This window comes from Amblyomma americanum, chromosome 11 (assembly GCF_052857255.1).
Source record: "Amblyomma americanum isolate KBUSLIRL-KWMA chromosome 11, ASM5285725v1, whole genome shotgun sequence".
Classification (NCBI taxonomy): Eukaryota; Metazoa; Arthropoda; class Arachnida; order Ixodida; family Ixodidae; genus Amblyomma; species Amblyomma americanum.
The window spans coordinates 17,652,772-17,680,285 of record NC_135507.1 but is presented as its reverse complement, the minus strand read 5'-3'; the positions used below and the strand labels follow the sequence as shown (position 1 = coordinate 17,680,285).

Here is a 27,514-nt window from a genome sequence, read left to right as displayed (position 1 = left end):
GGCATAGTCCCAGTTTAATTGTGGTTCGATCCCATACGGCTATGCCAGCATGCAGGATTTCGCACTGATGGTGTAGAGAGGCGGACAGGAAAAGTTGCAGCAGTGCTGTCCGCCTCTATATATACGCCGTCCGTGTCGAATCGTTCCAGATGGCCTAACCCTATGGCGTCAGTTAACTGTGCAAGGATATTCGGGACTAGGCAGTGAAGCGCCACTGTCAGCATTTCAAAACATACACCTATAGGGCGTATAGTTTATTCGGTATTGCTGTCATGCGACAGAGGCTACACCGGCCGCTGTATTACCGAAAGACGATACCACATACCCAACAACTCTGGACAAATCTTGGCACTGTCAAATGTGAGAAAGCAGGGCGTAGAACAGTTTATTGGAACAGTGTATTGAGGGCCGGTCCCACGGCCGGAACGTATTCGCCAGATGACATCGGCCTTCTGTACGAACTGTCTTGGTACGAACCGTCGTGGTATAAACTGGCAGTTGACAAAAATGCCTGGAGGTGCGAAGCGTCCGGCAGTTCTGTTCAGCCAAAAGTGTTTCTACGAGCCCTGATAAGCTGATCACGTAATCGTGTGACTGGTATACAGCTTCATGCAGCATTCTTGATAATAATAATAATAATAATAATAATAATAATAATAATAATAATAATAATAATAATAATAATAATAATAATAATAATAATAATAATAATAATAATAATAATAATCAATCAATCTTTATTTTCGGTGCCCAGGAACAACCCAAAGGTCTTGGTGCTGGTACACCATTCACACGCACAAAATGTAAATTTATTTCACTACAAAGGAAGACACTCAGGAGAGGTAATGCAGCAGTCAAGGCGATAGAAAAAAAAAAGACATATAAACTAGGCGTGACAGCAAGCATGAAGCAAAAAAGCGAAAACAAGAAAACAGGGAGAACAGCGGTAAATGAAAGCAGCTAGAACAGGCAACAGACATATAAATAACTAATGAAACAATAAACAAAGAGAATGAACGACCGATAACAGCCAAGTACAGCATATAGCAAAATACAAAAAAGAATAAAGCCAATACTAATATGAACGAATATGAAACCTCTGAAATACAAGCTAGAAATACAATCATACACAATAAGAAACGTAATTAGTGAACGCGTTACAGACAATCAGGCGTGAGTATACAGTATTAAAGAAATAATATTAATGAAAACAAGTACACGTGATGAACAATTAAGGAGAGAAAAACAATATAATACCGGTGCAAACGCACAAGTGTAGTAAAGACAAAATGCATGAAAGGGGAAGTTATGTATGAGAAAAAGAGTGCTCAAAGTGGAACGTCACGGACATCCAATATAAAGGAAGGGAGAGAATTTTCGAATATATCTAGGTGAGGGCAAAGAGAATTAAACAACTTTTGCATTCTGTCCAGAGGGGAGAGGGAGTGCAGGAGCGCAGAAACTTGGAATGGTCTGAATTCCCTTATGCTCTTTCGCGGTACACGCAAAAGGATACGCGCTAGGAGCTGAGGGCATAGAATGTGACCATGAAGAAGTTTATACAAGAAAATTATATCTGCCCTCACGCGACGGCAGCTAAGAGAAGGAAGCTGCAGTGAGTTACTCCGTCTGGGACGAGAGCTGGAAGTTTTGCAAGAAAACCGATGTTGAAATATGCGTAAAAACTTTAGCTGAACTCTGTCGATTTTTTCACAGTTCGACTGGCAAGTGCCGTTCCAAACAACAGACGCATATTCCAAAAGCGGCAAGCATATGGAGAGGTAGAGCTTTAAGAAAGGAAGTGGGGATCGAAACTCTCTCGAAAGCCTGCAGATGAAGCCGAGTGTACGCATAGCCCGTAGAGCAATGCGTTTTGTATGAGAGGAGAAGCTGAGGCTACGGTCGAAAAGTACGCCGAGGTCATTAATTTCATCAACCCTGGGCAGCGGCCTACCATTCACAGAATAAGAGTAGAGAAGACTGTGCGTTTTACGCGTAAATGAGACAACCTTGGTTTTAGATGAATTGAGAGTGAGCCCATTCTTCAAGCACCAATCAGAGAAGGCGGATATGTCAGATTGCAATGACAAGCAATCGTGAAGAGTATGTATTGCCTTGAACATTTTTATATCGTCCGCATAAAGGAGAAATGAGGAGTTTTTGACCACGGAGGAAACGTCATTGATAAAAACAGAGAACAGAAGCGGGCCTAATACCGAGCCCTGAGGAACTCCGCTGGTTGGAGTGTAAACAAATGAGGTCTGTCCATTTACACTGACAAAGCAGGACCGATCAAGAAGATAGTTGCGTAGGAGGGCTACAATTGAAACGTCGATCTCAAACAGCAGAAGCTTTTGAAGAAGTAATGAGTGAGTAACAACGTCGAAAGCTGTGCTCAAATCACAGTACACAGCGTCTACCTGACTCCTCTGAAGGACTTCAGCTGATGTATACGTCATAAAAGTCACAAGGTTAGTTGTAGTTGAACGACCTTTTATGAAACCATGCTGATTATGAATGATTACATTTTTGAGGTGGAAAGAAAGTACTTTGTGCAAAGCTAATTCAAAAAGCTTAGAGGTTGCACAAAGAAGAGAAATGGGGCGGTAGTTCGAAACATCAGATTTGTTTCCTGATTTGAAGACAGGGAAAACACGCGCCGTTTTCCACACGCGGGGAAAGGCAGAATTTTTCAAACAGTTATTAAATATCGTGGTTAAAACAGGGACGAAGGTACTATTGAAGGCTTTTATTATGGCGGCTGGAATGCCATCAGGTCCAGGGGATAAAGATGGTTTCAAACACTTAAGACTCTCACTTACTAACTTCTCGTCGAGAAGAACGGAATTATGTGCGCCAGCTGGAATGCACACGGAGTCGAAAAGTGGAGATTTGTACACGGAGGAAAAGTGTTGAGCAAAGCCGTCAGCGACATTCCGAATTTCATTCTCATGAGAGTCAACTAAGTGAATATGACTATCAGATTTATTCGAACGCTTGCGAACGTATCGCCAGAATTCAGTAGGACGATTAGAGGAACTATTCTCTAAATAATCAAGGTAGGACTCATGATCCCGCTTGTACAGGCGTTTGCAAAGGGAACGCAAGCGGCGAAATTCATCTGCCCATATATCCAGCCCAGGGCGTTTCGCTTTATGGTGGGCCCGCTCCTTAAGTTTCAGCGCTGTTCTAAGTTCTTTGGAAAACCAGAACGGAAACTTGCTGCGAGTAGGAGTGTGCATAGGTATGTACTGGCGCATACCATTGAGAACTATTTCAGTGAAGCGACTGACTTGTTCGTCAACATCGCTGATTTCGCTTAAAACAGACCAGTCGACAGAAGAGAAAAAAGCGAAGAGACCAACATAGTCGCCAAGTGCGTAAGCGAAACGGGGGGAATTCCCCGCACGATTTGAATTAGCAGAAGGTGGGACAGAAACCGAAGCCGTTATTAGAATTGGAGGATGAAATTTGTCACAGCGAGTAAGTGAGATGTCAGATGACGAGACTCGAACATTTTCAAAATTAGATAAACAAATGTCAAGAACATTACCACAACAGTTTTCAATTAAATTGTGTTGCTGCAAGGTGTTAAAAGCTATGAAATCTAAAAGCCGGTTGCACTTACTAACTACATAATGATTGTTGTGTGAATATGTAAAGGTATTCCAGTTAATACCTGGAGTAATACCTGGAGTAGTAGTAGTAGTAGTAGTTAATTTTTCTTTGGTACAAGGAAAGGAGGAACGGCAATAAAGCTGCTTCGAAGATCAGTTTGAAAAGACGGCTTCCCCCATATTTGACGACATTTGGCAGCACGAGTCAAGTCATCGCACAGAAAGCAAGCATAATTAGTTAATTAATGAGAAAAATTAAATCAAAGCTAGAAAAAATCCCAACGAGTGGTTCAGGCAAAACTCATGGCATTCATACAAATACCTGGAATAATAATAATAATAATAATAATAATAATAATAATAATAATAATAATAATAATAATAATAATAATAATAATAATAATAATAATAATAATAATAATAATAATAATAATAATAATAATTTATTGCCACAGCATATTGAAATACATACAGGATTGGGCCTGTCAAAGCCAAAAGGAGGCTTGCAGGACTAGGCCCGGCATCATCGGCAGCGGAAAGTGATGGCAATACAAGTCACATAATAAAGTACACACACTGAATACATATTAATAAATACTGAATAATACACTGAATAAAACTACAAATCTCAAGTGTCATTTGTTTTCTGGCACAAACGCTTTTCACAGAGTTTTAATCATGCGTTTAATAGTTGCCTTAGAAATAGCGGATTACACATCATCAGGAAGGCTATTGAATAATGTAGGGACGTATACACAGCGTCTTGCTTTGCCGTATCTGGTCGCGTATCTATGGATCTTAAAGCGTTGGCCTTTACGTAGCGTTCTGGCCACAACTGATTTTGTCTTGAACGCAGGATTCCAGAAGTGTCGGAGACAACGGTTTGTTTATATAAGCGCTCTAATAATAATAATAATAATAATAATAATAATAATAATTGGTTTTGGGGGAAAAGGAAAGGGCGCAGTATCTGTCTCATATATCGTTGGACACCTGAACCGCGCCGTAAGGGAAGGGATAAAAGAGGGAGTGATAGAAGAAAGGAAGAGGTGCCGTAGTGGAGGGCTCCGGAATAATTTCGACCACCTGGTGAACTTTAATGTGCACTGACATCGCACAGCACACGGGCGCCTTAGCGTTTTTCCTCCATAAAAACGCAGCCGCCGCGGTCGGGTTCGAACCCGGGAACTCCGGATCAGCATTCTTGATCACTGAGAGAAAAAAAGACACGAAAAGAGAAGGGCTGTATGCTTCACTGTGCTTGTAATAGAGGAATCGGTACCGTTGAAAGACTTGTCCTTGTCGTACGTACCGAACATGTTTCCGAACATGGTTTCCGAACATGTACCGAACATGGTTCGCCGAAGCGTTACCATGTTCGTTCGTATCTAGTTCTTATGACTGGGGCAGTTCAGAATGACAGACTTTTGGAGGAAGGCTTGGTTTTTGCAACCTTCAGAATAAGTCTCTTCTCGAAGCGTCACCATCTTCGTTCGTATCTAGTTCTTATGGCTGGGGCAGTTCAGATTGGTGAAATTTGGGTGAATTGGTTTCATGTTCTCTACGTGAAAGGACGCAAAGAAGATGACCCAAGAAAGGATACCCATAGGCACACACTACAAAGTGCCTGTTCAAATGAGCAGAACACGCATTTATACACACCACAAATAGCATCACATGTCTCATCGCCACAGAGTCATCAGGTATAACGATAGATTGTAGCACCCATAGGACAACAAAACGAGACGCCAGGATATGATATGCGCAAAAGCTAACACTTTTCTAACCCACGCATGTGCCTTTCTTTTTGTGTTGTCGTTTTCTTCGCTGCCTTTCACTTAGACACTGCGACAATATTCCTAATTTGTCTTTGTTTAACAGTAGCGCTCTCATTTCAGAAGTCCGAATGCACTGTCTGCGTCAAATTAAACATTATTTAACAAAACTGAAACGTGAAAAAAACATAAACACATTAGATGCTGGGGATGAAATGCCGGCTGAATCCGTTAACACTTCCACGCAGGTTCCTTCGCGACACAGACGTGGCGATCAAATCCTCAGTATGCAGTATCCCTCAGTTGTAAATGTCTGATTTTGTTGTTCCCCTTCTTGCACTATCTTGTTCGTCTTTAATTTAACGCTGACACTACTTGTCTGCACAAAGAAGCGTCAGGTCTGAAGGCGTCTTGAAACCCGCCTTCTTCGCCTTTAGTCCTATCACCAGCGACAGATACTACAGCAGCGCACGCAGTCTGCAGCGCGGCCTCCTACGGGGCGCGTCGAGTGTACCCTCACATTTGCTGGCGATTCGACGCCGCACACCCGATGGCCTCCCGTTCACGGCCCACGTTTCGTGAGGTGCGTTGATGAGCGAGAAGAAAACCGGTCCATTGATGCCCACCCAACGCCGCCGCCGCTTTTTCCTTCTCCTTGCTCCAAGCCCTTCCTCGTATGTTAGCGAGGGCACCGTCGGCCGGCCGGCAAGAGGTCCACTGCACCGAGCCATTGCACACGGTACGCCGAGTGGCAAACGCGGCACCAAAAGCGGTAAACAGTACAACGCGTGGGAACCGGTTACAAGAATTTCTTTAGTCAGTCCATAGGCTGTACATAGACTTTTTCTATAGAGTCTATAGACTGCCTGTAGACAAATCCTTAAGAATAGTCTACAGGCAATACATATCCTATAGACACTCAATGAACAATCTATAGATTTAAGGCCATACACTTTTAGTAGACTTTTGTATAGACAGTCTATAGACTATGAATAGACAAAGAAATATCTATAAGAAGGCAATAGAGTTCATAAGAAGTCTGGATACTGTCTGTGGGCCATCTTTATAAGGGGTACGCGCAGACAGGATCTGTGTGTATAGAGCTCCTGGCTCTCCCACTCTTTTTTCTTCGGTTTGTTTTCTTTTTTTTCCATGTCAGTAACCTGAAAGGTCCATGATGACACTCATACGAAAACAGCTGTGAAGTGGCCAGACAGAAAACATATTAGACAACACAGAGTAATGGGTCGTCTTTGGTGTTTTCTGCCTGGGTCGCTTCACAGCGCTGCGATGTCTTACGTGTTTTCTGTCTGGTTTGTTGGCGCTGTCTTCGTAGCATGATACCATATGAGCTAGCCCAGCTAACCGCATCGCTCTGTGGTAGCGTCAGCTCAGATAAAAATCTTCTGATCGGTGACAGGGGAGTGGCAGTCAGGCATATACCTCGTAGCATGCGGCCAGCACATCGAAAACGCGGTAACTTGCATTTGTTTTTTTTTCTTGCTGCATTTGTTGTGTACACTATCCTCTGCAATGCTAGCAATACCAGTAGATGAAATTCACTCCGCAGCGTCTTGCGTGACAGTGTCGAGCAATTGTTTAAGAGACAGTGGTTCGCGATATGACGAAAGGCACTCGCCGCATTCGGCAAGCCGTAAGACGCACGTGCGGTGAAATCGTGATAGTCTGAGGCTATACTTAAGAATTGGCAGCTTTGAGAAGTAAGCCGCGTTTAGGGCAAATGTTACATGTAGGTTAGAACCCAACATTGCTGGAATCATGCACAGGTGTCGATGTGAAGACTCATTTCATCAAAACGAAATCACATCCGCGTGTTTCAAAGAGCAACCGCCGTGTGATCGAGCATTCAGATATAATCTCAAATCGCGACATGTCCTAACACAGTACAGCTATTCAGTTTGTTAATAATATCACGGCAGCGTGGACCTGGCTGTTTTTCAGTGTTCTGTACGGGACTGTAGTGGCGAAATGGACGAAAGTACGCGCATGCGCAAAAAGCGCTTGCCAGTTACCCCAGGCAGGCAACATTGGGTGGGTGGGGGGGGGGGGGATGTTTGACTCCAGCAGCACAGCCCAGCAGCCAAAGCTGCAGCTCGCTAGCGCTCTGTGCGTATGCGAGTACTCTCGTCCGTTTCACCACTGCGGCCCTGCATAGCATACACTTTCTCATCATTACCCAGATGTAAAAGTGACGTCACCGTCTATGCGAGTTTCTTATATGCAGAGCACTTGATCCACCGCGGGAGTGCCGGAAAGACGAGGTTTCGTGTTTGGCTTGGCTGATTCCGGGCCGACAAAGTGGATTCTGCCTCTGAATCAGTAAATGCAGCGCGAGGACCTCTTCTCTGCGCCGACATTAAACTATTTTAATAGTGCGTTTTCCACTTTCTAAATAAATCTAACCCGGGTGTAAGGCCGGTATGCAAACTCTCACAGCATTTCTTCGAAGTATGCCGCGAGAGGAGTCGCATTGTTTCGGGTGAGTCCACGTTTCATGCCGAACAATAGCCAAGCCAAGTACAAAACCATTTCCGGCGCCTTTTTATGGTGGACGAGCGATCGTAGCGCCACCTTTCCCCCTAGGTAATATTGACAAACTCTGTGCTGCGTGGAAAGCTAAGCGACCGTCTGGATGACGCTCCTGTGGTATTATTAAAAACCTCGAAAGCTGTCCATGGCATATGCAAAAGCAAACATGCGCGCTAAGCGCGAGCCCCAGGTAGCACATACCCGTGTGCCAAAACCATCATCATTATCATCATGATGGTTGTGCACACAGCTGGTACACACAACCAGCTGTGTACCAGAATCGAGCACTGTAGCAGCTTTGCATGTCATGTAATTGCGTAACGCTGGTCACGCGCAAAAAAAAAAATAAACGGTTTCAATCAGTCGGGCAAAGTGTCCACAGTCCTACAAGATGTTCTTTCGCAAACTTCAGGCTGGTCCATTTTGTGCCTCAGGTCTAAATAAAATAGTGCGCCTTTGACACACGCACCAAGTAGTCATGATTCGCGAGGAACATACAGTCTTTCTCAAAAATACGCAGCCCAAGAGGTTCGCTTCTGAGCGGTTGGCCCTTTTATCATCCGTCAATATCCTAACCTACGGAATGGGGGCGAGTTGCTCTCATCTTAAAGAGATTGTGAATGGTGATGACGCCAAACCGACCAAAACGCATTGTGCAGAGCAAATCCAGCGGGCTGCATAATTTTGAACAAGGCTGTACGGCCGATCATATTTTTTTTTCTAACGTCAGCGTGCCGCGCCTGGGGCCGTCGTAACAATCCTCTGCGAGCATGTGCTAGTAATCAACCAAGGGGGCAAAAAGCACTCACAGGCAGCGCAGCGTCGCTGCCCTTATACCCTCATGCATAGCTCATAAAGCGCAATCACGATTAGCTGCCCTCGAAGATTTGAAATATGTAGTATATTGGGTTTAACGTCCGAAAGCGGCACTCGGATATGAGCTTCGGATAAGTTTCGACCACCTGGTGTTCTTTGACATGCGCGGACATCGCGGACATGTGCACGATGATTTTTGCGTTTGGCCTCCGAAATATCTGAAACTCTAACAAGAATATCAACGGAAGTAGCACCGTTTCCCATGAGATTGAAATTTCTAACGAGACTAAACCCGAAAGCCCCTCATTCATTCTCAAAGCCGTACAGGATTCTAAAAATGATACACAGTGGGGGCTCTCACAGCCCGCTAACTCTTTGACCGGCCTACAACAGCGTCTGCCTAGTCAGCAACCTTGTCAGAATACGCACGAATCAACGTTTGATGCCAGAATGACTACTGTACGTATGACTGACTATTGTGCTCTTCAAAAACAATCATTGCAGTCTAATGGGAACTGGAAGTTCCTTGGACGTCCTGCAGACGTTCAGGACATCTGCAGGACGTCCAGGATAGTTTTAATATCCATTGGGAGCATTGAGGGGCGTTGAGCAATCCGCCACATTTCGGCCGTTTATAGGGACATTTTTTTTCCCCAGTGCTTTAGCTGTAAGCGGAAATTCTAGCGGCCGGTTGAAGACAGCCGTAAGGGGCAAATTCAAAGCAATCCGCATTACCCTAGGGCGCTATTGGCGCGCTGCTATCAGTAGCACGGCACATACATAGCGCGCGCGTTTTCGGCTTTTGCCAACCCGCGTGGGCTTTCACCTTCATCGGGACCAAAAGCGCGCGAAAAGCAGGCGGCAAATCCTTGGCGCGAGATCGCTGGCCGATGCCGTGCGTCGCCCCCTCGACGACCAACATAATCCGCGGCACTGCCGGAGGCTGGCTTTCTGCGGAGCGCGCATGCGCAGTTGAGTAGGCTGCACGGCCAAAAAGAGCCGAGAAAGCAGTCGCTGCTCTCAAACAAAGTGGAGCGCTTCCGGCGCTGCTGCACCCTCGCAAAATGCGCGCGACGTCGCGCTAAGGCCTGCGCCAGCTTTTCAAGGGCTAACCAATGGAAGAACTTCTCTCGAGTGCCGAAACAATTTTCTGCACCTATAATTACGGAGGGTATATAGCTCTAATATTGCTCACTTTTGTAACAACCGACTCCAGTGAATGATCACTGATGGCAGCGGGACTCAGTGGCCGAAGTGCCAGCCGGTCACGGACCGGTTGACAAGGCATGCAGGACTTTCTTCGTATTTCGTCGACTCGACTTTTTTCAGGGTCTCTGGTGCCATCTGTTGTCGCGTTTTTGAAGCATGTCGTAGTCGAAATTGGCGCCCTCAGCTGTTGTCCGTCGCCGAGAACGGGACAATGCGTGCGACTGAGAGAGGACATCGGGCTATACGCCTAGGAGCCACCCGTTAATTAGCGGTACATTAAATTGAAAAAAAAAGCGTAACAAAAGTGTGTGAGTGTCGAAAGGCGCATAGAAAAACAGAATACGATGCGTTAAACACCGGTAAAGAGTGACCGTTAATATATGCAATGCCTCGGGGTGGCTCAGTGGTTATGGCGCTCGGATGCTGACCCAAAACACGCGGGTTCGATCCCGACCGCGGCGGTCGCATTTCGATGGAGGCAAAATGCATGAGGTCCGTGTACTGTGCTATGTACGTCAGGGCACATTCCATCGAGAAACTCTCCCCAGTTCCTGTAACTATGGACATAGGTCTCTTAGCCTGCCTTAGGCAACAAACACACTTTTTGTTCGCATATTTAAATGACTTTGGGATATCTCGACAAGCTGTAATTTCACCTTCCATGGTATCCTCATGCATTCTTCACGCAGTGAACTTTGTCAGGTCATTTGTCGGACTATGCACTTAATCATTTCATATGTTACATCATTACGAGCCGGTGCACCCTAGTACGCGTTTTTTGGCCGCATTTTATCTCCTGCCTTTTTTGTATTTTTTTATTTTACGTTTTCCACGCAGCTGTCTTCCGCCTTCATCTCCCAAATTCCCCTCAGTAGCATGCCAGCGATTTTTAAACACCGACTAAATTCTCTGTTTTTTCGTTAAAGGGTTTCTCTCTGCCTCTCTGTCCCTCTCTCTCACGTTAAAGAAGCCCAAGTGATAGAAATGTTCGGAGCCCTTCACTATGGCGTCCCTCATATCCTGAGTCGCTTATGGACGTTGAACCCCCATACATCAAATCAAATCAGTATATGCAATAGTTTGGGTTAAGAAACACCGATATGTGGGGAATAGCTCTGCGAGTTCTCCGCTCAGAGACAGGGCGGGGTGCGGATCCCTGCATTTGGCGCCCCTGATGACGAAGCATGTGCAACGCGGATCGTTTCTGCCGAGGCGGAGGTGCTGGGCGGTACGGGTGCATTTGCTTCGCATTATACCGGGGACGGAGCAGACATTAACTGGTGGAGACAACGATAAATCGGGCCCGGGAGATGGAGGCCAGTGATAACGCCTCACAGAGCAGAATTCGGAGCGTCGGGGTGCTCACACTGTATAGCGCCGAATGGGCACTGGAACTCCCATGGACGTCTTGTGGACGTTTAGGACGTCCGCCGTACGTCCACGGGAGTTCCAGGGCCCATTGGGCCGCGGAGGCAATAGATGCGTTGGTTGTGAACGAGACAGGAACTAGCGATCGTCGTGCTTTTGGGCGGAGCCAAGCGGAAACATATGTGGTCGTTGGCGTCGTCAAGTGTGCGTTTCTGTGCTGGTCATGCGTGAGAGGGAGGGTGCTGTCGGAAGCGCGACTCAGAAGCAAAGCGGCAAGAAACGCTCTCCGACCAGTGACGTCGGCCTAGTTTCATCACGTCACGGTCAGCCGTCTTCTACCACCTTTCCTTACTTCTTTAAAAGATTGTATAGTCGGATACAACTTAAGCCTGCAGTGAAGTTCTGCCGACATTCAAGACAGCCGCACAGAATTCCTCCACGACAGAAACGTAGTTCGTTGTTAAAACTTTTTTAAAATTACAAGCTCGAGAATTTTGATACGAGACTTGTTTAATACAGTGAAACATTGAGAAATAGATTTCATTTACTATTGTGATCAGCCAGGGGGGTAGTACAGTGCCCCGCGGACCATGACCCATGTGTTAGCAACTGCTGCTTTTTTGTAATTGTATCCTACTATAGACACCAAATTTCTGCTTGCGTGTTTTCTTATTTCGAATGATACGTTAGACATTAAAATACATGAATCAGCGCGTGGTATTCGCCTACTACCGCTAAATAATTTTGTATTTGAATTTCTAGTCATGCTATTTTTCTTTCATCGACAGAACGATGACGGTGTCGTGTATTTATACGTGAGTCACGGAAAAACCTACAATATAATGCTTATATGTAGTTTTAATTCACTAACCAGCCTGCTTCAAGAGCTGGAATGACCACAAACGGCGTGTCACCGGTTATATTGCCGTTTTTTTCGTGCCTCACATGGCCTTAGTTTACACGTCACAGCCAACGTTAGGTTAACAAAACCAGAACCGAAACAGTGTGAGAGAAGAAATTGTGACGATGATGATGATTTTTTATGGCTCAAGGGCATCTGTGGCCAAAGAGTGCCATGACACACGTTTTTTTTTCTCCTCAAGGTGGGGTCAAAAACCCATTCCCCAAGCATTTCAACCTAAAGACGCCGATCACCAGGCCACGGGAAAGCTAGTACCCATTTTATCGCCGGTGGGTACCCGACGGCATTGGGGATCGAATCCCGCACCTCCCACATGCGAGAGAGAAGAAAACCAAATATAAATTATTCAGCTGTCGTAGGTGAATACCACGTGGTGATACATGCATTTTAACGTCTAACGCATCATTCAAAAGCAGGAAACATGCAAGCAAGAACTTGGTGTCTGTAGGCCTTTAGGCATCATTCATAGCATTATCAATTGAACATTTTGTGGAATTTACGCCTATACTGGAACCTAATCTCGGGCGGGAATTTCAGTACGTATGCGTAGGTAATCGTTCCAAGGCAGTTATGTATACAAGAAAAAAAATCCAAAGCGTCCAGAGCTGGATTCGAAGCCAGACTCCGCCGTGGTGACTCAGTGGTTATTAGGGTGCTCGACTACTGAGCCGGAGTACCCGGGTTCGAACCCGACCACGGAGGCCGCGTTTCGATGGAGGCGAAACGCAAAAGGCGCCCGTGTGCTGTGCGACGTCAGTGCACGTTAGAGATCCCCAGGTGGCCGAAATTATTCCGGTGCCCTCCACTACGGCACCTTTTTCTTCCTTTATTCTTTCACTACCTCCTTTATCGCTTCCCTTACGGCGCGGTTCGGGTGTCCACCGAGATATGTGGTACAGTTATTGGGCCATTTCCTTTCCTGAAAATCAATTTTCAATTTTTTTTCGGGCAGTCTGAGGCATTAAGCCCGGATGCCTTTTTATTTAGCGAAGTATTTATTACGGTGAAATACTGTATGCATACAAGGACTGTTTACAGATATACCTGAAATTAACTGCAAAGCAGCCTACCAGTGCCTCCGCGGTGGCTTAGTCGTTATGGTGCTCGGCTGCTGGCCCGAAAGATGCGGGTTCGATCCCGGCCGCTGCAGTCGAATTTCGATGGAGGCGAAATTCTAGAGGCCCGTGTACTGTGCGATGTCAGTGCACGTTAAAGAACCCCACGTGATCGAAATTTCCGGAGCCCTTCACTACGGCGTCCCTCATATCCCGAGTCGCTTTGGGACGTTAAACCCCCATAAACCAAACCAACCAAAAATGATTCCCAGTAAAAAATAATACAAGGCGTACTTGAAGGCAGTCTTTAGAAGGCAGATAGTGATACCGAGCGCTGCGCATAACGAAGTCCGACTTGAGGGGGCGTATAGATGCACCGTAGAGGATGGCGCTCAGCGTGCGCCGACGGCTTGTTCTTCGAGGCAGCAGATTCACCAGAGTTGACGTTTCGGGTCCCGGCCGGAGCTCTTTGCTAGCCGACCGACCACTTCCTTGGCTGACGCTGACGTGCACGATTCACACGCTTCGAATTCTCCCGGCTCGGCCTTTTCTCCACCGCCGTGTCCTTTTTTACACACATGGCGCCGGTTTTTGCCGTTCCAAAAGCAGTCTGCATTCCGGCTGTCCTCCCGCGCGGTCATTCACCGCGCGCCTGCATATTTGATACCCCCAAGGCAAGGCCGCCGGCTAGTCTTCTATGAGCAGCGCCGGGCAGTCCCTGAAAACATGTACGTCGGGGGGTAACGAACACGAACGTTACGATACCCTATCTCGCTTGAAAACAGGGTCCGGATTATTCAACAGTGCTTGTCGCAGGCCATTATTAGTCTCTACTCTCCCTACTATTTTTCTTTCACCTTACTCGATCATGCGCCCTACATCTTCCCTCCAGCACGTATATATAATGCACTAGCCGCGTCTTCAAATTCCCCGCCCACTTGCTCGCAGTGCTGCATTTTCCGTGCCAGTTTTTTTCAAATCGTGCGGCTTCGAACTGGAACGGCCTCTTTCACGACACTGCCGTCAATGCCTTCCCATGAACTCCGCCAGTGCACACCCTTCTCCTAATCCATCCTTCCAACTGCTTATCCATCCATGAAAACATGCATATGTAGATCATCCATTTCTCTCTAGAGGACGCTTTACGTAACCCCGTCCCCCTCTACCAAATGGAATATTAAGGGGACAATCGTATAAAGCTATCTGAAGTGAGTTTATCTGGCAATGGCGGTGTCTTAAATGTTGCGGTTATGTGCGGTCAAGTGAGTGAGACGCGAGACTCGGAGTAATTTTTGTGTAAAACGAGGCCCAACTGCGAACCATTTTGCTCTATTCCCCATGGCAACGCGCCAAAGAAAATCCATTTTTGAGGTAAGACAAAGTACCCTGCCTTCATAACTACCAGGGTTGTCCACACATATTGAGACAAAGGACACGTACTGACAAGTCTGGCGTCCAACATTTAAATCTTGATTTTTTTTTACTTTGAAAACAGCGACCGACTACAGGTCTAGGCAAAGTTCTCCAGCGAAGACCGTGCCGAATTGTAGTAGAGGGACCGCACAACACTGCCGCTCGGCTCGACTCACCGCGGCGCGCGTATGCACTGGCACTGCAGCAAGTCGACCCAGAAGAGGGCCACTCAACCAGCCAGCCAGCCGAGCCGAGTCACGAATCGCACACCGGCCGAGGCGGTAGCAGCCCAGCCGCCGCACTGTCCGAGCCACTTTTCGAGTCAGTGGCAACCCCGCCTGCGGCAAGCAGCCGGGCGGCTCCGCCCGCCGCTCACTTCTCTCGCTCGCTGGGCCTCAAACAATGGCGTTGCCGTCTTCGCTCGGTCCGCCACTTATCCGCTCCGCTTTGTTCCTACGGCGCGATTGTAGTCAGGCTTGTGTTTTGTTCTGCCTCTCCCCCCGGCCACTTGTCCCGCTTCTCCAGACAGAGATTCGGTGCAGCCTTCTTGTCTACGGGGGCGAGCGCGATCTGGACGGGAGTCGGCTAGGCCTACCGTGCGCCACAAAAGTCGGGGGTGGGGGGCTTATAAGAGCTGCCCACTGTTGTACGCGCTCATCCTCGTAGGCTTTTCCTTTTTTTATTGTTTTCTTTAGCCAAATGCACGACGCCGGTCGGCGCCCACTCGTTCGAGTCTGCATGGACAGCATTGCACCGACTAGCGGCGACGTCTACTCCCATTCGAAACGTGTGCAATCGTATCATAAAGCTCCGGGCTGTCGCTCAGAACGAAAATGTAAAATACATTCGAGGAAAAAGAAACAGAGATAGCTCAGTCCGGAAGCCCGCGGCTCGCTTCCGGGAGTATACAATTGCAGCGAGCGCGGAAGCTACCTATACTTAGGTTCCACCCACGCTGTCAAAATGTGTGAGCATGGAGTGAACTGGTCGGCGGGTGTTTTTGTTAATGTGGATTAGAAACAGCAAAATCAGTTTATAGAGGGTGTTCCACATACCTTGATTGACCGATTTCTGACTTCACATTTTCTCACCTACTTTAATTACCTGAAATCTGTTAATTAGTGATGAGGTCGATGGGTGTTTTATTTAAGTGTAGAGTTATCTTCAAAATGATGGCAGTTTGGGCGAAATAGTAGTGAAAAATAAGCGTTACACACTGCAGGAAGACCATGTGAGACTGTAACCCTCACTGTGTTCCATCACCATCTAGCTCCAACTGCTATTATTGGGAAATGAGCTGTGTACGATGAAAATGCGCTAATACAGAGAACGTATTAGATAAACTTATACAGGATGCATGCTCCGCGCTCCCATGGCAGCTGCGACAAATTGTTTTTGGTTGGCATACCTTATATGGTAGGTATATGGTGTACGTTGCGGATTTTCCCTGTCAAAAAGCCCCCTTCCAGCCAATGGCGTCGGACGATCCTCATGAACCCGTAGCGGGAGTAGCATGACAATGCAGGAAAGGGACTATCCCCGACAATGCAGGGAGGAGACTTTCATCGGCCACTCCCTGTATTGTCACGCTAGCACGTATGGGAAGCGGCTGACGCCTTGCCTGGAAAGGGGATTTTGACGGGGAAAACCGCTTTTTTCTTGAGTTGTATCCGACTATAGTATTTAATATCTGACGACCAGTACAAAGATACGTCTGAGACTCTCTCCGTGTTCTGTTGTGCTGTGTACGGGGAGAAATTAAGGAGCAATATGTTGTGTGCGGAAAGTGATTTCCCAAGTTGTTGAACGAAGGCAGCCTGTTGGCAGGCCCGAGTCACTTGGAATACGCATGGGCCGAGAAGATGGAAAACTTTGCCAGTCGCCTTGGGCGTGCAGCACAGACAGCCGCTGAGTGCGACGTTGCCGAAGCAGCACAGGATTTGGGCAGTAGTACAGTTGAACCTTGTTGTAGACGATGGGTCCGGCGATTACTTCGTTATAGCCTTAGCTTCGTTATAGCCCGTGTTGACCGATATTCAAGGGGAATCGTGATTTCTTCGTTATATCCGTTATTTAGTTATAAACCGTTTCGTTATAACGAGGTTCGACTTTAGTACGACGCGTACTAAGGGGCTCTATTCAGAGTGAATGTAAATTCGTAGAAAGCGATGCAGCATCGAGGTGGTCTCGCCAAACTCGCCGCATGTTCCTAGATTTCAGAATTTCCTCATCGCAAGTGGCTCAGAGCCGGGCTCGCGGAGCAGATGCCACACCAAAAGGCACTCTGAAAACTCACAAGAGGCGTACTTGAATGCAAATCCAAAAAAAAAAAGCAGTATGACATGAAATATTGTGCGTGGCAGAGTGAAGGTAAATTTCGTTTCATGTTCGTGAAAGCCTCTATATAAGTTCATGTGGAGCTTTCCCAAAACTGTAAAGAGGAATTAAAAGAGAGTGCCTTCTTGCGGACCCGCATCCATAGCTCGTCCAGCGAGACCTTGACTCCTCCCACTGTTGTCTGTTTCAGCAAGCAGAGTAAAGAAAGTTGCTGATATATAACGCACACAACAGAATTGTATTTGTGCAAAGTAATTCCATGACTCGAGTGTCTTGCAATAATTACGTTTTATACGGACAGTAGTGACTCGGAGAAAACAGGAACCACGTCATAATGTTCGTCATGCACGGGAAAGTACGAACAAAGACGTTTCGCGCCGTCTCATTTCTCGCTCTAGCGTCCGGGTACTTTACGCGGGACCGGAAGTTGAGAGCCGCGGACGACTAACTTCACTGCATACCTCGCTCTTTCGCTTTCATTTAATTCATCAACGTGGTCGCCCACCGTAACCGTGCGTACTTGCTGCCAACGAGGAGCTGAATCTGAAACGGATTGACTACTTTGCACGGTAATTTCGCGTGGAACGAAAGACGAAAAAAGCGCAAAACTGCTTCTCTGGCATCAACCAAAATGTTGCTGAGCACAGGCGACGGTATGAAAACACTCGCGCATGTGTGGGAGTTGCTTTCGAATGCAGCGTCACGTGGAGTGATGTGCAGGCGCAGCCTGCTTTCGTGCCTACCCTGCGTCGCTGCCGACAACAACGCCACCTTTGTTCACAAACGCGAAGTTTGTCTATACCTTCTCCGTTTTGCTAAATCACGACCGGCCTCAACGCGCGCGCTTGTCAGGTCCAGGGAATGTCGATAGCCTAAAGTAGTTCAGATTATTGTGCTATTGAATGACGTCATGATTGCATGGTTTCAGTGATTACTGAATACGTCGCTGTCGTGAAGTCACGGCTGCTTTCACCTGTCAAAACAGAGTAAAAGTCGTTGCTTAACGCAATAGTCGAATCGCTGCCAGCCAGCGGTTCCACAGAATGACTATGGGTAGGATGCGGTCGTAGGTTTTTAAGGGCGGCGAGAGCTGCTTAAGATTGTTTATAAGCATCCTTCAGAGGGCCTTTTTGAAGGAACTCGGCTTTGCTGTTCGGACAGATACCGCACATTATTATTGCTGAGGTGGAATGTTCTTGAAATGCGCTCCGTTTGTTTGTTTCGGACTTTCTCTCTTCTGAACAAGTGTCTTTTATCATTTCTGTATCTCTTAGCTGCTCCTGACGTCCATTGTGATATAAGAAATTTTCATACAATTTATGACCATAATGACCTGCACAAATCAGGATCAATGAGATCGCCTTCATTGATATCACCGCGTCTGGAACATGCCCACAAAGCTCCGTACCTCGCCAAAACACCGCTCATTACTGTTATTCGTTCCTACCAGAAACATGTCGGGAGTGGAACCACCTGCCTTCTCTATATTGCTTACATAAGGACTATTACCATACAACATACTGCGTGAGCCGCCTTGGTGGCTCAGTGGTTATGGCACTCGGTTGCTGCCCCGAAAGACGCGGGCTCGATCCCGGCAGCGGCGGTCGCATTTCGATGGAGGCGAAACATGAGAATCGCGTGTGCTGTGCGATGTCGGTGCATGTCCCTTACAAAAATCTATTTAGACAATCTATAGACTGTCCATAGATCTTTTGTCTGAAAGTCCGCATACTTACTATAGATAAATTCTGTAGACTAGTCTGTAAGCAATACAAATGCTATAGACAGATTTCTCTCCATGAGTTATAGAGCTAGAAAGGCAGGCAGTGCGCATGAATTCTTTGGTGGAGAGCGCACATTTTTTTCGCGATAAAATTGCTAACCTAGAAGATGAATGATATGCAGGGGCGAATAAAATGAGAAGAATAACAGGGCGCTCGTAACTTCTGTGATGACCCCCATAATGCGCAGGTCCACACGGGACGGAGAGGCAAAGAGACACCGTATGGCTCAGTTTAAACAAACAGGTATATTCAATAATTACACATGATTAAGATTATACATCAGAGGCTGGGGCGTCCGAGCTTACGTGCCGACGACTTCATGGGGGCGATGGAGTGGCTCCGGAGTTGGGCTCGAGCGGTTGCTGGCAGAAGCTGCACGCCGTCGGGCTTCGGCGCTGAAGGCCCTCTTGGCGAACGATGTCGTCCTGAGCGTGTTTGCAGTAGAATTTCAATAGTCGTCCGTTTCTTCGAGGATGGTTCACAAACCCTTCCTCTAGTGTCGTTCGGCTTGGAAGATGAACAGGAGGCGAGCTTGTAGATGATGACAGCAGAGCATAATTTTACAACATACATATACAGAGAGTTAAACTGGAAAAAGCAGAACTGAATTTACAAAAGAACAAACTTTGCACTACTTTACTCATCGACCGGGCAGGTTAGTGCCTAAGTAGCATCACATTACATGCTAAGCATGGAGCCCCAGCTCAGACTGGACTGCATCCGTTTACATGTGCTTTTAAGCACTTGATTAACAAAGGACTAAGGGCGGTCATTTCCAGTGGCCCGCCCAAAGCATCAATTCTCCAATCCAAAATAACATGCGAGATGGGGACCACCCCTTGGGTTGGGCTTAGCCTCGAACCCAGAGTCTGTTAACAATACAAACTAAATAAACAACAAAAACGCCACCACTCTCTCTCAAGTGAGAGTATACACAGGCTCTCTCTTCGGAGCTAATTCACTAGCGCCTGTCTTTCCACATTCTTGGCGAGTACTGCCTGTCCGCCATGACAGGTGTCCGTCACGGCCCTTCTGGGAATGCGCTTTTGTTCACGAGGCACGGCGGGAAGCTGTGGGTGCCTTCCCGGCGATAGCCCACGTCGAAAGGGGAAGGAGGGAAAGAATGTTGTCTTCGCGGTAGCGCATAGCGTCGGCTGTGGTACGGCGCGCTCTGGCCCGCTGACAGCTCCCTTGTCCTGGAATGTGCCCGGAAATTGGGGAGGATAAAGCCTGTTTCCCCGCGGCGGCGGCGGCGGGTCCGGTTGTTCTGGTCGTCACTCAAAGAGCATGGCTGGGTAATTGATGATGCCGCTGTCACGGCGGCGGGTCCCTTCGTTCTGGTCGTCACTCAAAGTGCATGGCTGGGTAATTGATGATGCCGCTGTCATCTGGGTCTCCGTCTACGCCGCGCCGTGGAACGTGGAACCTCGCAGCACACAAGGAATGTCACACTTCATACTCTGGAAAAGCCCAGCGAAAGTGAATATCATATTAGAGAAATCTCGAAATAATTGTTTCCGCAATCAGTGCGACGTGTTGTTCGGTTCTCAGAATACACGGTCTTTGCAAGCTCGCTAAAAGCATGTAAGGCTGATCGCTGCATTTTTTTCATCTCGCAGGCGAACCAGGCCGCCTCCGGGAGCGAGAGGAGGACGATCTGATGAGTCGGTGACAACCGCGCATGATGGAGCGGCGAATTCCCCACGTCCGAGACGTGTTCAGCGACCTTCGCTCCTACGACCACTCTCCCAGGTCGAGGCGCAAGGAGTCCTCCAGCCCGCTGCCTGCGCCGCGCCACCACGCCCCCAACAACCAGTCCAATCAGAACCGGCACCAGGCGCCCAGCAACCCCATCGACGGAGGGGGAGCGCATCAACAGAACCCGCTGACTGAGCGCGACTTCCGGCACCTGGAGCGCCACCTGTCCATGAAGAAGACCATCCGGAAGCAGATCAGCCGTAACTTGGCTCAGGTGACGTGTCGACAGGCAGTTCTCCAGTTCTTGTTATTGACGTCGGATATAAGGGTCGCTTTACCCGTTATTGAATAGGGAGAAAAAGTCGCCGACGGGTTGCGACCTCTACCAAGCTCTGCAGCAGTTAGGGGCTCTCTGTGAACAGGCTCATGAGTGCACCGAGGCAGGCAGTTGGAGTGAGCACCGGTGAATGCGAGTAGATGTGAGTGTAAGTCGGCATAAGTAGACGTGAGTCCGAGTGGATGTATGAGGGAACACTTTTATGAGTGTAAGCGGATAATGGGGTGTCTGAGAAAAGGAGAAAAAGATGCGGCAATGTTCACTAAAGCGATTCGAGTTTCATCTGGTGCTGTTTTAGCGTGATGTGCTGAATGGTTATGTGTGTGACACCTCAGTTACAACAACTTGCGGGTGTGTGAGCAAGTGGCAGACAACCGAAAATCTGCCAAGAAGCCTATAGAGGAGCGTCCCCTATAGCTGCGAGATAACAAGCAACCACTCGAGAACAGCCCCTTCGGAGTTGCAGGGCTGCTTTGTTGTCTGTCGGCGCTCGCGACCACGCGCTCAACATTTTACAGCGACAGCTGTTAACTCCTGACTCAGCGGCGTCGACGCGTATGCGTAACACTGTAAAGCATGCGCAACTGTCAATCCGTGTTCCTTGAAGAGCGCACCGCACACGGCTAGAACGGTGAAAAGCGTGCAGTAATCGAATTCATATGTATTAGTCAAATCACGCGTCGCAAAATTTGTAACGAGCCCTCTTTGTAGGTTTCCATACAAGGGAGACCGCATTTCTGCTCTAAGATTAAGTCAGCGTTTTTGCAAATTACTAGCCGTCCATACACCAAGCTCACATTGTCCCGGCATTCCCGCGGCGCAGAGTACTGCAGGTGTTTCTTAGAGGTATTTCTATGTATAACTCTATGCTTGCGCACCACATCGCTGGCGCGCAGGCTAGGGCCTTAACGCGGGTAGGCAATGTGAACTTTCGGGTGCGCTGTTTGCAGCGATTTTTTTCTGACTAGCCCACCTGCCTCGATTCGACCAATCCGACAGGCAGCTGGCTATGGCGTGCCTGGCTCAAGACGTCATCTCTGACACCTGAGTGGTGCGCTATGAATAAAATTGTTCTGCCTCGGCGGCCGCGAATCCTGTCTTGTTTATGATCGAAATGGCACTGAGAGAAAAACTGAGCTGCCTATATCGATAGGTGACCGCATTCCAATGGCAAAGATTGTACTTTCACTGAAAACAGAGCTCTCATAAGCGTGGCAAGCAAATTAAAAATGTTAATATGCCCTATAAACATTGCATGAACTTAGTACATAGTAAATCAAGGAAAAAATGGCAGTCCGCTTGGAACAACGAAATAAATATCACACTAGACTTGGTAAAACCAGTTGCAGGTGAATGGAAGTCATGTGTGCTCCAGGAACGTTTCAAGGAAGTGATTATCAGCCGTCTTAGTATAGGCTACACACATCTTACAACTTCCTTGGAGGCGAAATTCTAGAGGAGCGTGTACTGTGTGATGTCAGTCCACGTTAAAGAACCTCAGGTGGTCGAAATTTCGGGAGCCCTTCACTACGGCGTCTCTCATAGCCTGAGTCGCTTTCGGACGTTAAACCCCCTTAAATTATACAACTTCCTGCTGACGGAACAAGACAAATCTGTTTGCGAAGAATGCGGAGATGTACTTACGATTAACCTCATCTTATTTTCTTGCGCGAAACTGGAAAAACTAAGAAAGAAAGCACTTTATTCAATTGTATAATGAATACATTCCGTTTCGTCCAACAATGCTTTTAGGAGGTAATGAAATCGTTGACATGTCGCGTTTTTAGGATTTCTCGAGAAAGGGAAAAACAGTATTTCTCTAGAAAGTGTAAATTCTGACCAGCTGCTCTGGGCTTTGCGTAGACTTTAGCCACTTTGTCCATCCTGAGAGAAAGGCTGAGATCTTTATTTGGTCGTTGGGAGCCTGAAGATCCGTGCCCAGCCAAGGATAGCTGCTGAGGTTACCCAGCCCTTTATAGAGCTTTTACTAGTCGTCATTTCTCAAACTTTTCTATGTGATCACTTAGTAGTACTAGCGTTTTAGGTCCTCTACTCCACCGATGATTTTCTCACATTTTTATAAAATTCAACGAAACTCTTTTCGTATATACCTTGTGCTTGGCGCATGATGTCCTTAGTTGCCTATGTTCCATAAAACACAACAAAACAGCGAGCTCTCATAAGCTAGATAAGCAGAAATAAAAGCAACAACCTGGCCGTGGTGAAATTCATGCGGCAGAGTATGCGTTAGAATTTGTGTTCCCCACGGACGGAGCAGCTGCTGCCGCGGCTCTAATGCTGACGCTCTAATGCTAACGCATTAGTGATTTAGTGCAATTGTCATTACCTCGCTTTGCGAAAGACTTGTAGAAAAAAAGTTACCGCTCACCATGGTATTCGAATCTTACTGCGGCATTCTGAATTCTCTTTGCTCGCTTTCATGGTGCAGGCTTTTGTCGAGGACCCAAAGGTGCTGTGCAACAATGCGGTTAACAACAACCACAGCCGGCAGCCTCCGGCGCAGCAGCCGCAGGTCATCACGCTGACGAGGGCCAAGATTGCTCGCTCGGACCAGACGTTCCTGGACATGCTCAAGGAGCCCAACAACAAGCCCGTAGAGGACACCGGAAGGACCGTGACCGAGTCTTGCTCCTCGAACCAGCCATCCTTCTGGAAGTTCCTCGGCATTAAGGGAAAGGGAAAGCGATGAAGTCCGCCACTTACAAACGGTGCCGTGACCCAGTGTGGTACGGAGACACCTGCGATAAGCCAACCAACTGTCCTCTACGATCTTTCTATGTGCTTTGCTCCCACGGGGCTTCCGAGTATGAGTGCTTCTATTTGTGACTGTGTGACTTTGTTCGCCCCTAAGGAAAAAGTGCGCGGGATTTTTTTTTTACTTTTCTGGAAGACGTGACTTGTACCTAAACGTCGCGGGGCTTTTGCAGAAATGCGGGATGACTGCGACACATGCTGCTTGGAGTCGAGGTGTTCCCGGACAAATGAGCCGCAAATGAGCCGAGTCTTAGTGGCTGTAAAAGCAGCGCGCTTGTGATGAAAGACAGCGTTGCGACATTTCGTAGCGCCCCTAGCGGAACGGCTAGTCCTTCGCAGGTGAGAGATAGATATGGACGATATGCACCATGGTGACGAACTTTGTTCGCCGGCGAAGTTTCGCTGGGCTATTACGGCTTGAGTCGCCGTCGTCACAAGAGCTCGGGACACAGAACTGTCGACTACCAGGACTCACCACTGTAAGGGTTCCATAGCTGATGACTTCGGAACGCTTTCCATGTAGTGAGCATCGACGCATTCCAGTAAGCTTGCCGCGCGATATGAACGCAGTTGCAACAAAGATCGCACGTCCTGTCCTATGGCGGATACATCCAACTGTGCGCCTGTTTTCAAGCCAGCATCTACAAGCGCTTGCTTTTGGCGTCGATGCAAGCTCTTTGTTCACACTCGCGGAGGCTACTGGGTAACTCCTTGGCGTTAAGCGCTGGCGTTTGTAACAATGGCGCCAAGTCCCATCTGCTGAGTCACGACAGAGAGACTGCTAATAGACAGCGTTAGAACTTCTGTGCGTAGTAGGTTGTTTTCGGAGCCAATTTCTTGCTTGGCGTCTCTCACAGGTTTTTATATTTTAAGGATCATACGTAAGATACCAGCATCGTAGGAATCGTTTCGCAAATAGGTCAGCGCCGTTTTCTGGCCTCTTGCCTATCAACAACGTCGTGTTTTTTGTGCGTTATTTGGTGCGTTGTTGGCAGAAATGAAAGGCTAACAGTGCCTCGACCGTGCGACAGAGACGGCGGCTTATGGCACAAATTTCCCATTTTGTGAACTAAGACGACTTCGTTGCTGGTGAAAGCTGGGAAATACAGAAGCATCGAGATACCCCCTTGAAGAGCTTGCAGCTTGTGTATATTTGATGTTTCTTGTTCACTTCTTAGAAATAACCGCGTTCCATCATGCCCTAAGCTCATCTTGTTATCCTTCCTGTGTGGGCAGTTTCCTGTTTGTTATTCGAGCCCATGAACCTTATTTGGGCCTTTCATCCAAGGCCGGTTTCATGCTGTTTGTTTTGTGATATTTTTACTTTGATCATCACAAATGGTGTTTCCTTTTTACTTTTAGGTTGTGTGTATTGTTAGCCAATAACAAAGGTTTTCGGAAGATCGTTGGCATGCAGTTACATGAGGTTTACAGGTCTACGGGGCATGCGGCCTATCAGCCCACATGGGCTTCTTGCTGCCGCACCGCGCTTGAATAAGCCCCTTTGCTGAACTGAATTGATCCATTTCATAACATCGCATTCATTTACAATGAAGGAAGTCGTGTCGGCGCTTACTTTTTCTACTTGTATTTGCGGAACAAGCTTCTTTTAAATAACTGAAGGCACCTTTAGTGTGTTGCAGCAGTACTGAAATTTTTGGGTCGCATGAATTGCTCAAATAGAAACCCTTGTGCCTTCGATAACACCCGTGTATATTGTGCGCTCAATATCGGGTGCATTGCAACTAAATCGCCACCTGAAAATACAGCGTCGAAGGCTTGACAAGTAGAAGCCTCTTCTAGCAACTGCTCTCGAGTCAGGCATGGCAAGGCTTGCACACTGGCGCGCAGTTCTGTCGAGTTCCTCGCATGGAGCACACACTATCACAATCTGCGAGCTGGCGTCACTAGACCGCCATTTTTTATTCTAGTAATGCCTTACTCTGTTGGAATCTTTTGTCGAATACGCGAGCAAGAAAATGTATAACGCCAAGTTATCAAGTATTGGAGATTCAATTACGCAAGGACAGCAGAAATAAACGCTTTGCACTGTACGCATGAAGCGTGTTCGAATGTGCCAAAAGTAGTCGCAACAATGCTAGCAAGTTCCGCAGGTTGTGCTCAAGACTGAGCGTTGCGTTTCTTCAGCGAAGTCATGGCAGCCAGCGCATCAGTGTGGCCAGTTTGGCACTGCAGTGTGTTCTGGTTTTACAGGGGAGGGAACAGTTCCTAAATTGTGTCGAAATAAGTGTTTATGATGAATAAAGGAGTCTGCGCGCAGGTGACCGTTGTTACCTTTTTGTAAGATTAGTGCACAGGGAGAATGTTCGGGAGGAGTGTACTGCAGGTATTTAGCTACCTGATTTGTTTTATTACACACTAAGAATCACGCCTTGTTGCCATTAGAATGTAAAGTTATAAGAGTAACTCTAAGGTTTCTTTTCGCATGTTACATAAGTTAAAGTCAAATTAGCTGATAGCCTATATATGCAGCCATTAGAATAATCAGCGTACAGGCGAATAAGGGACTCAAAAAGAGGGCACTAGCAAGACATGACGGCCACCTGTTAACTAGTTGAACTATTTCCACCAGCCCGGTGCGTACATACCAGCTATTGCTTTGTTAGTTCACTTTCTTTTGATGAAGGGCTGCAGAGGAGCCAAAAGCGGATTGCTCGGTTGGCTCGCACGACAAATACGCGCGTTTTGTTAGTGCGCAGCTGACTTATTATTTCCGCGTCATCCGCTGTGTGTAAGTTTTTTCTTAACATGTTCCATCCGAGGGACACGTTACGTAATTACATTCCTCCGTGTGTTCCTCTCGGAATATGTCACAGTGATGAATCAGTGATACTGGTCACACGTAAGTTCCGGGACTCTGGAGGAGAAATCACGAACATTTTCATTCGAGAGAGACCGCGTCTTTATAACCAGTGTCCTTTGCTCCACAGTTCCGACTGACGGCCGACAACAAGATAGCAAAAGAGGTTCGCTTTGAAACACTATTGCTGTCAAACATTCTCGCCGTCTGTGCTATAACAAAAATATGAAAGAAGGTGAATTCGAGAAAAGAGAGAAACTTCTAATGTGTACTTTTAAGAATTGTCACTGCCTATCTCTTTACAAGCTGTGCTTCCCTATTGTCTACGCTAACCTCCCAGCGACACGAATGACTGAACGTTTTTCACCACTTCTAGTACGATTAACCTCCATGCCTTCTCTTTCGCTTGTTCAAACAGAGCAGCTTTTGTGTGGTAATGACACTGCATATTCCAGCGCTGTGTCCTGTAGTCTCTGTGCTTCTCAAAGTCAGATGTTGTGTGCTTTAGACGTCGCCATTTTTGCTCCACACACAATAAAGAGGTATATATACACGAGATCTACTGAACCAACACACAGACACACGCTAAAAGAAAGTGATGCGAGAAAGAAGCGAGTGGTTGGCGTTAAAGGCACCAACATTGGTGGGTATGGCAATGACGCCTGTGTACAAAAATATATCTACGAATGCCTGCGGTTTGAATGGGTGCTTTTGACTGTACATACGAAGCGGCGAAATCACTATGCAATAAAAGGCCGAACAAGAGTACCGCATGTCTCGTGGTCTTCGACTGTCTTTTTTTCACTCTTCAGTCTCGGATCAACTTTCCGAGGTTACTGGACTCCGAACAAAAACGAATGGCCATGGTTCTACTGGCGGAGGATCACCTGTGGGGCCCTAGCTTTGCCTTAAATAAAACCTCTATCTCTATCCCTGCGATGCGTCAGCATTCAAAGCAGACCAGGACTTCCGCTCAATTGAAAAGCTTCGATGCCATCATTTACTTACTACTGAATGGCATTGTCAAGTTGGCGTGC

At 47.3% G+C, this 27,514-nt stretch overlaps 1 protein-coding gene across 2 annotated transcripts in view; it reads left to right on the top strand.

The window, feature by feature from the left end:
• Positions 1 to 27,245, top strand: part of LOC144111114 (uncharacterized) — a 101,212-nt gene extending 73,967 nt beyond the window's left edge. For both annotated transcript variants that reach the window (XM_077644255.1, XM_077644254.1), the window contains exons 3-4: positions 20,466 to 20,818; positions 23,331 to 27,245. In XM_077644255.1, coding sequence (XP_077500381.1) covers positions 20,528 to 20,818; positions 23,331 to 23,591 — 552 coding nt within the window. In that variant the 5' untranslated portion in view covers positions 20,466 to 20,527 and the 3' untranslated portion in view covers positions 23,592 to 27,245. The remainder of the gene's footprint in view (positions 1 to 20,465; positions 20,819 to 23,330) is intronic.
• Positions 27,246 to 27,514: the final 269 nt, after the last annotated feature.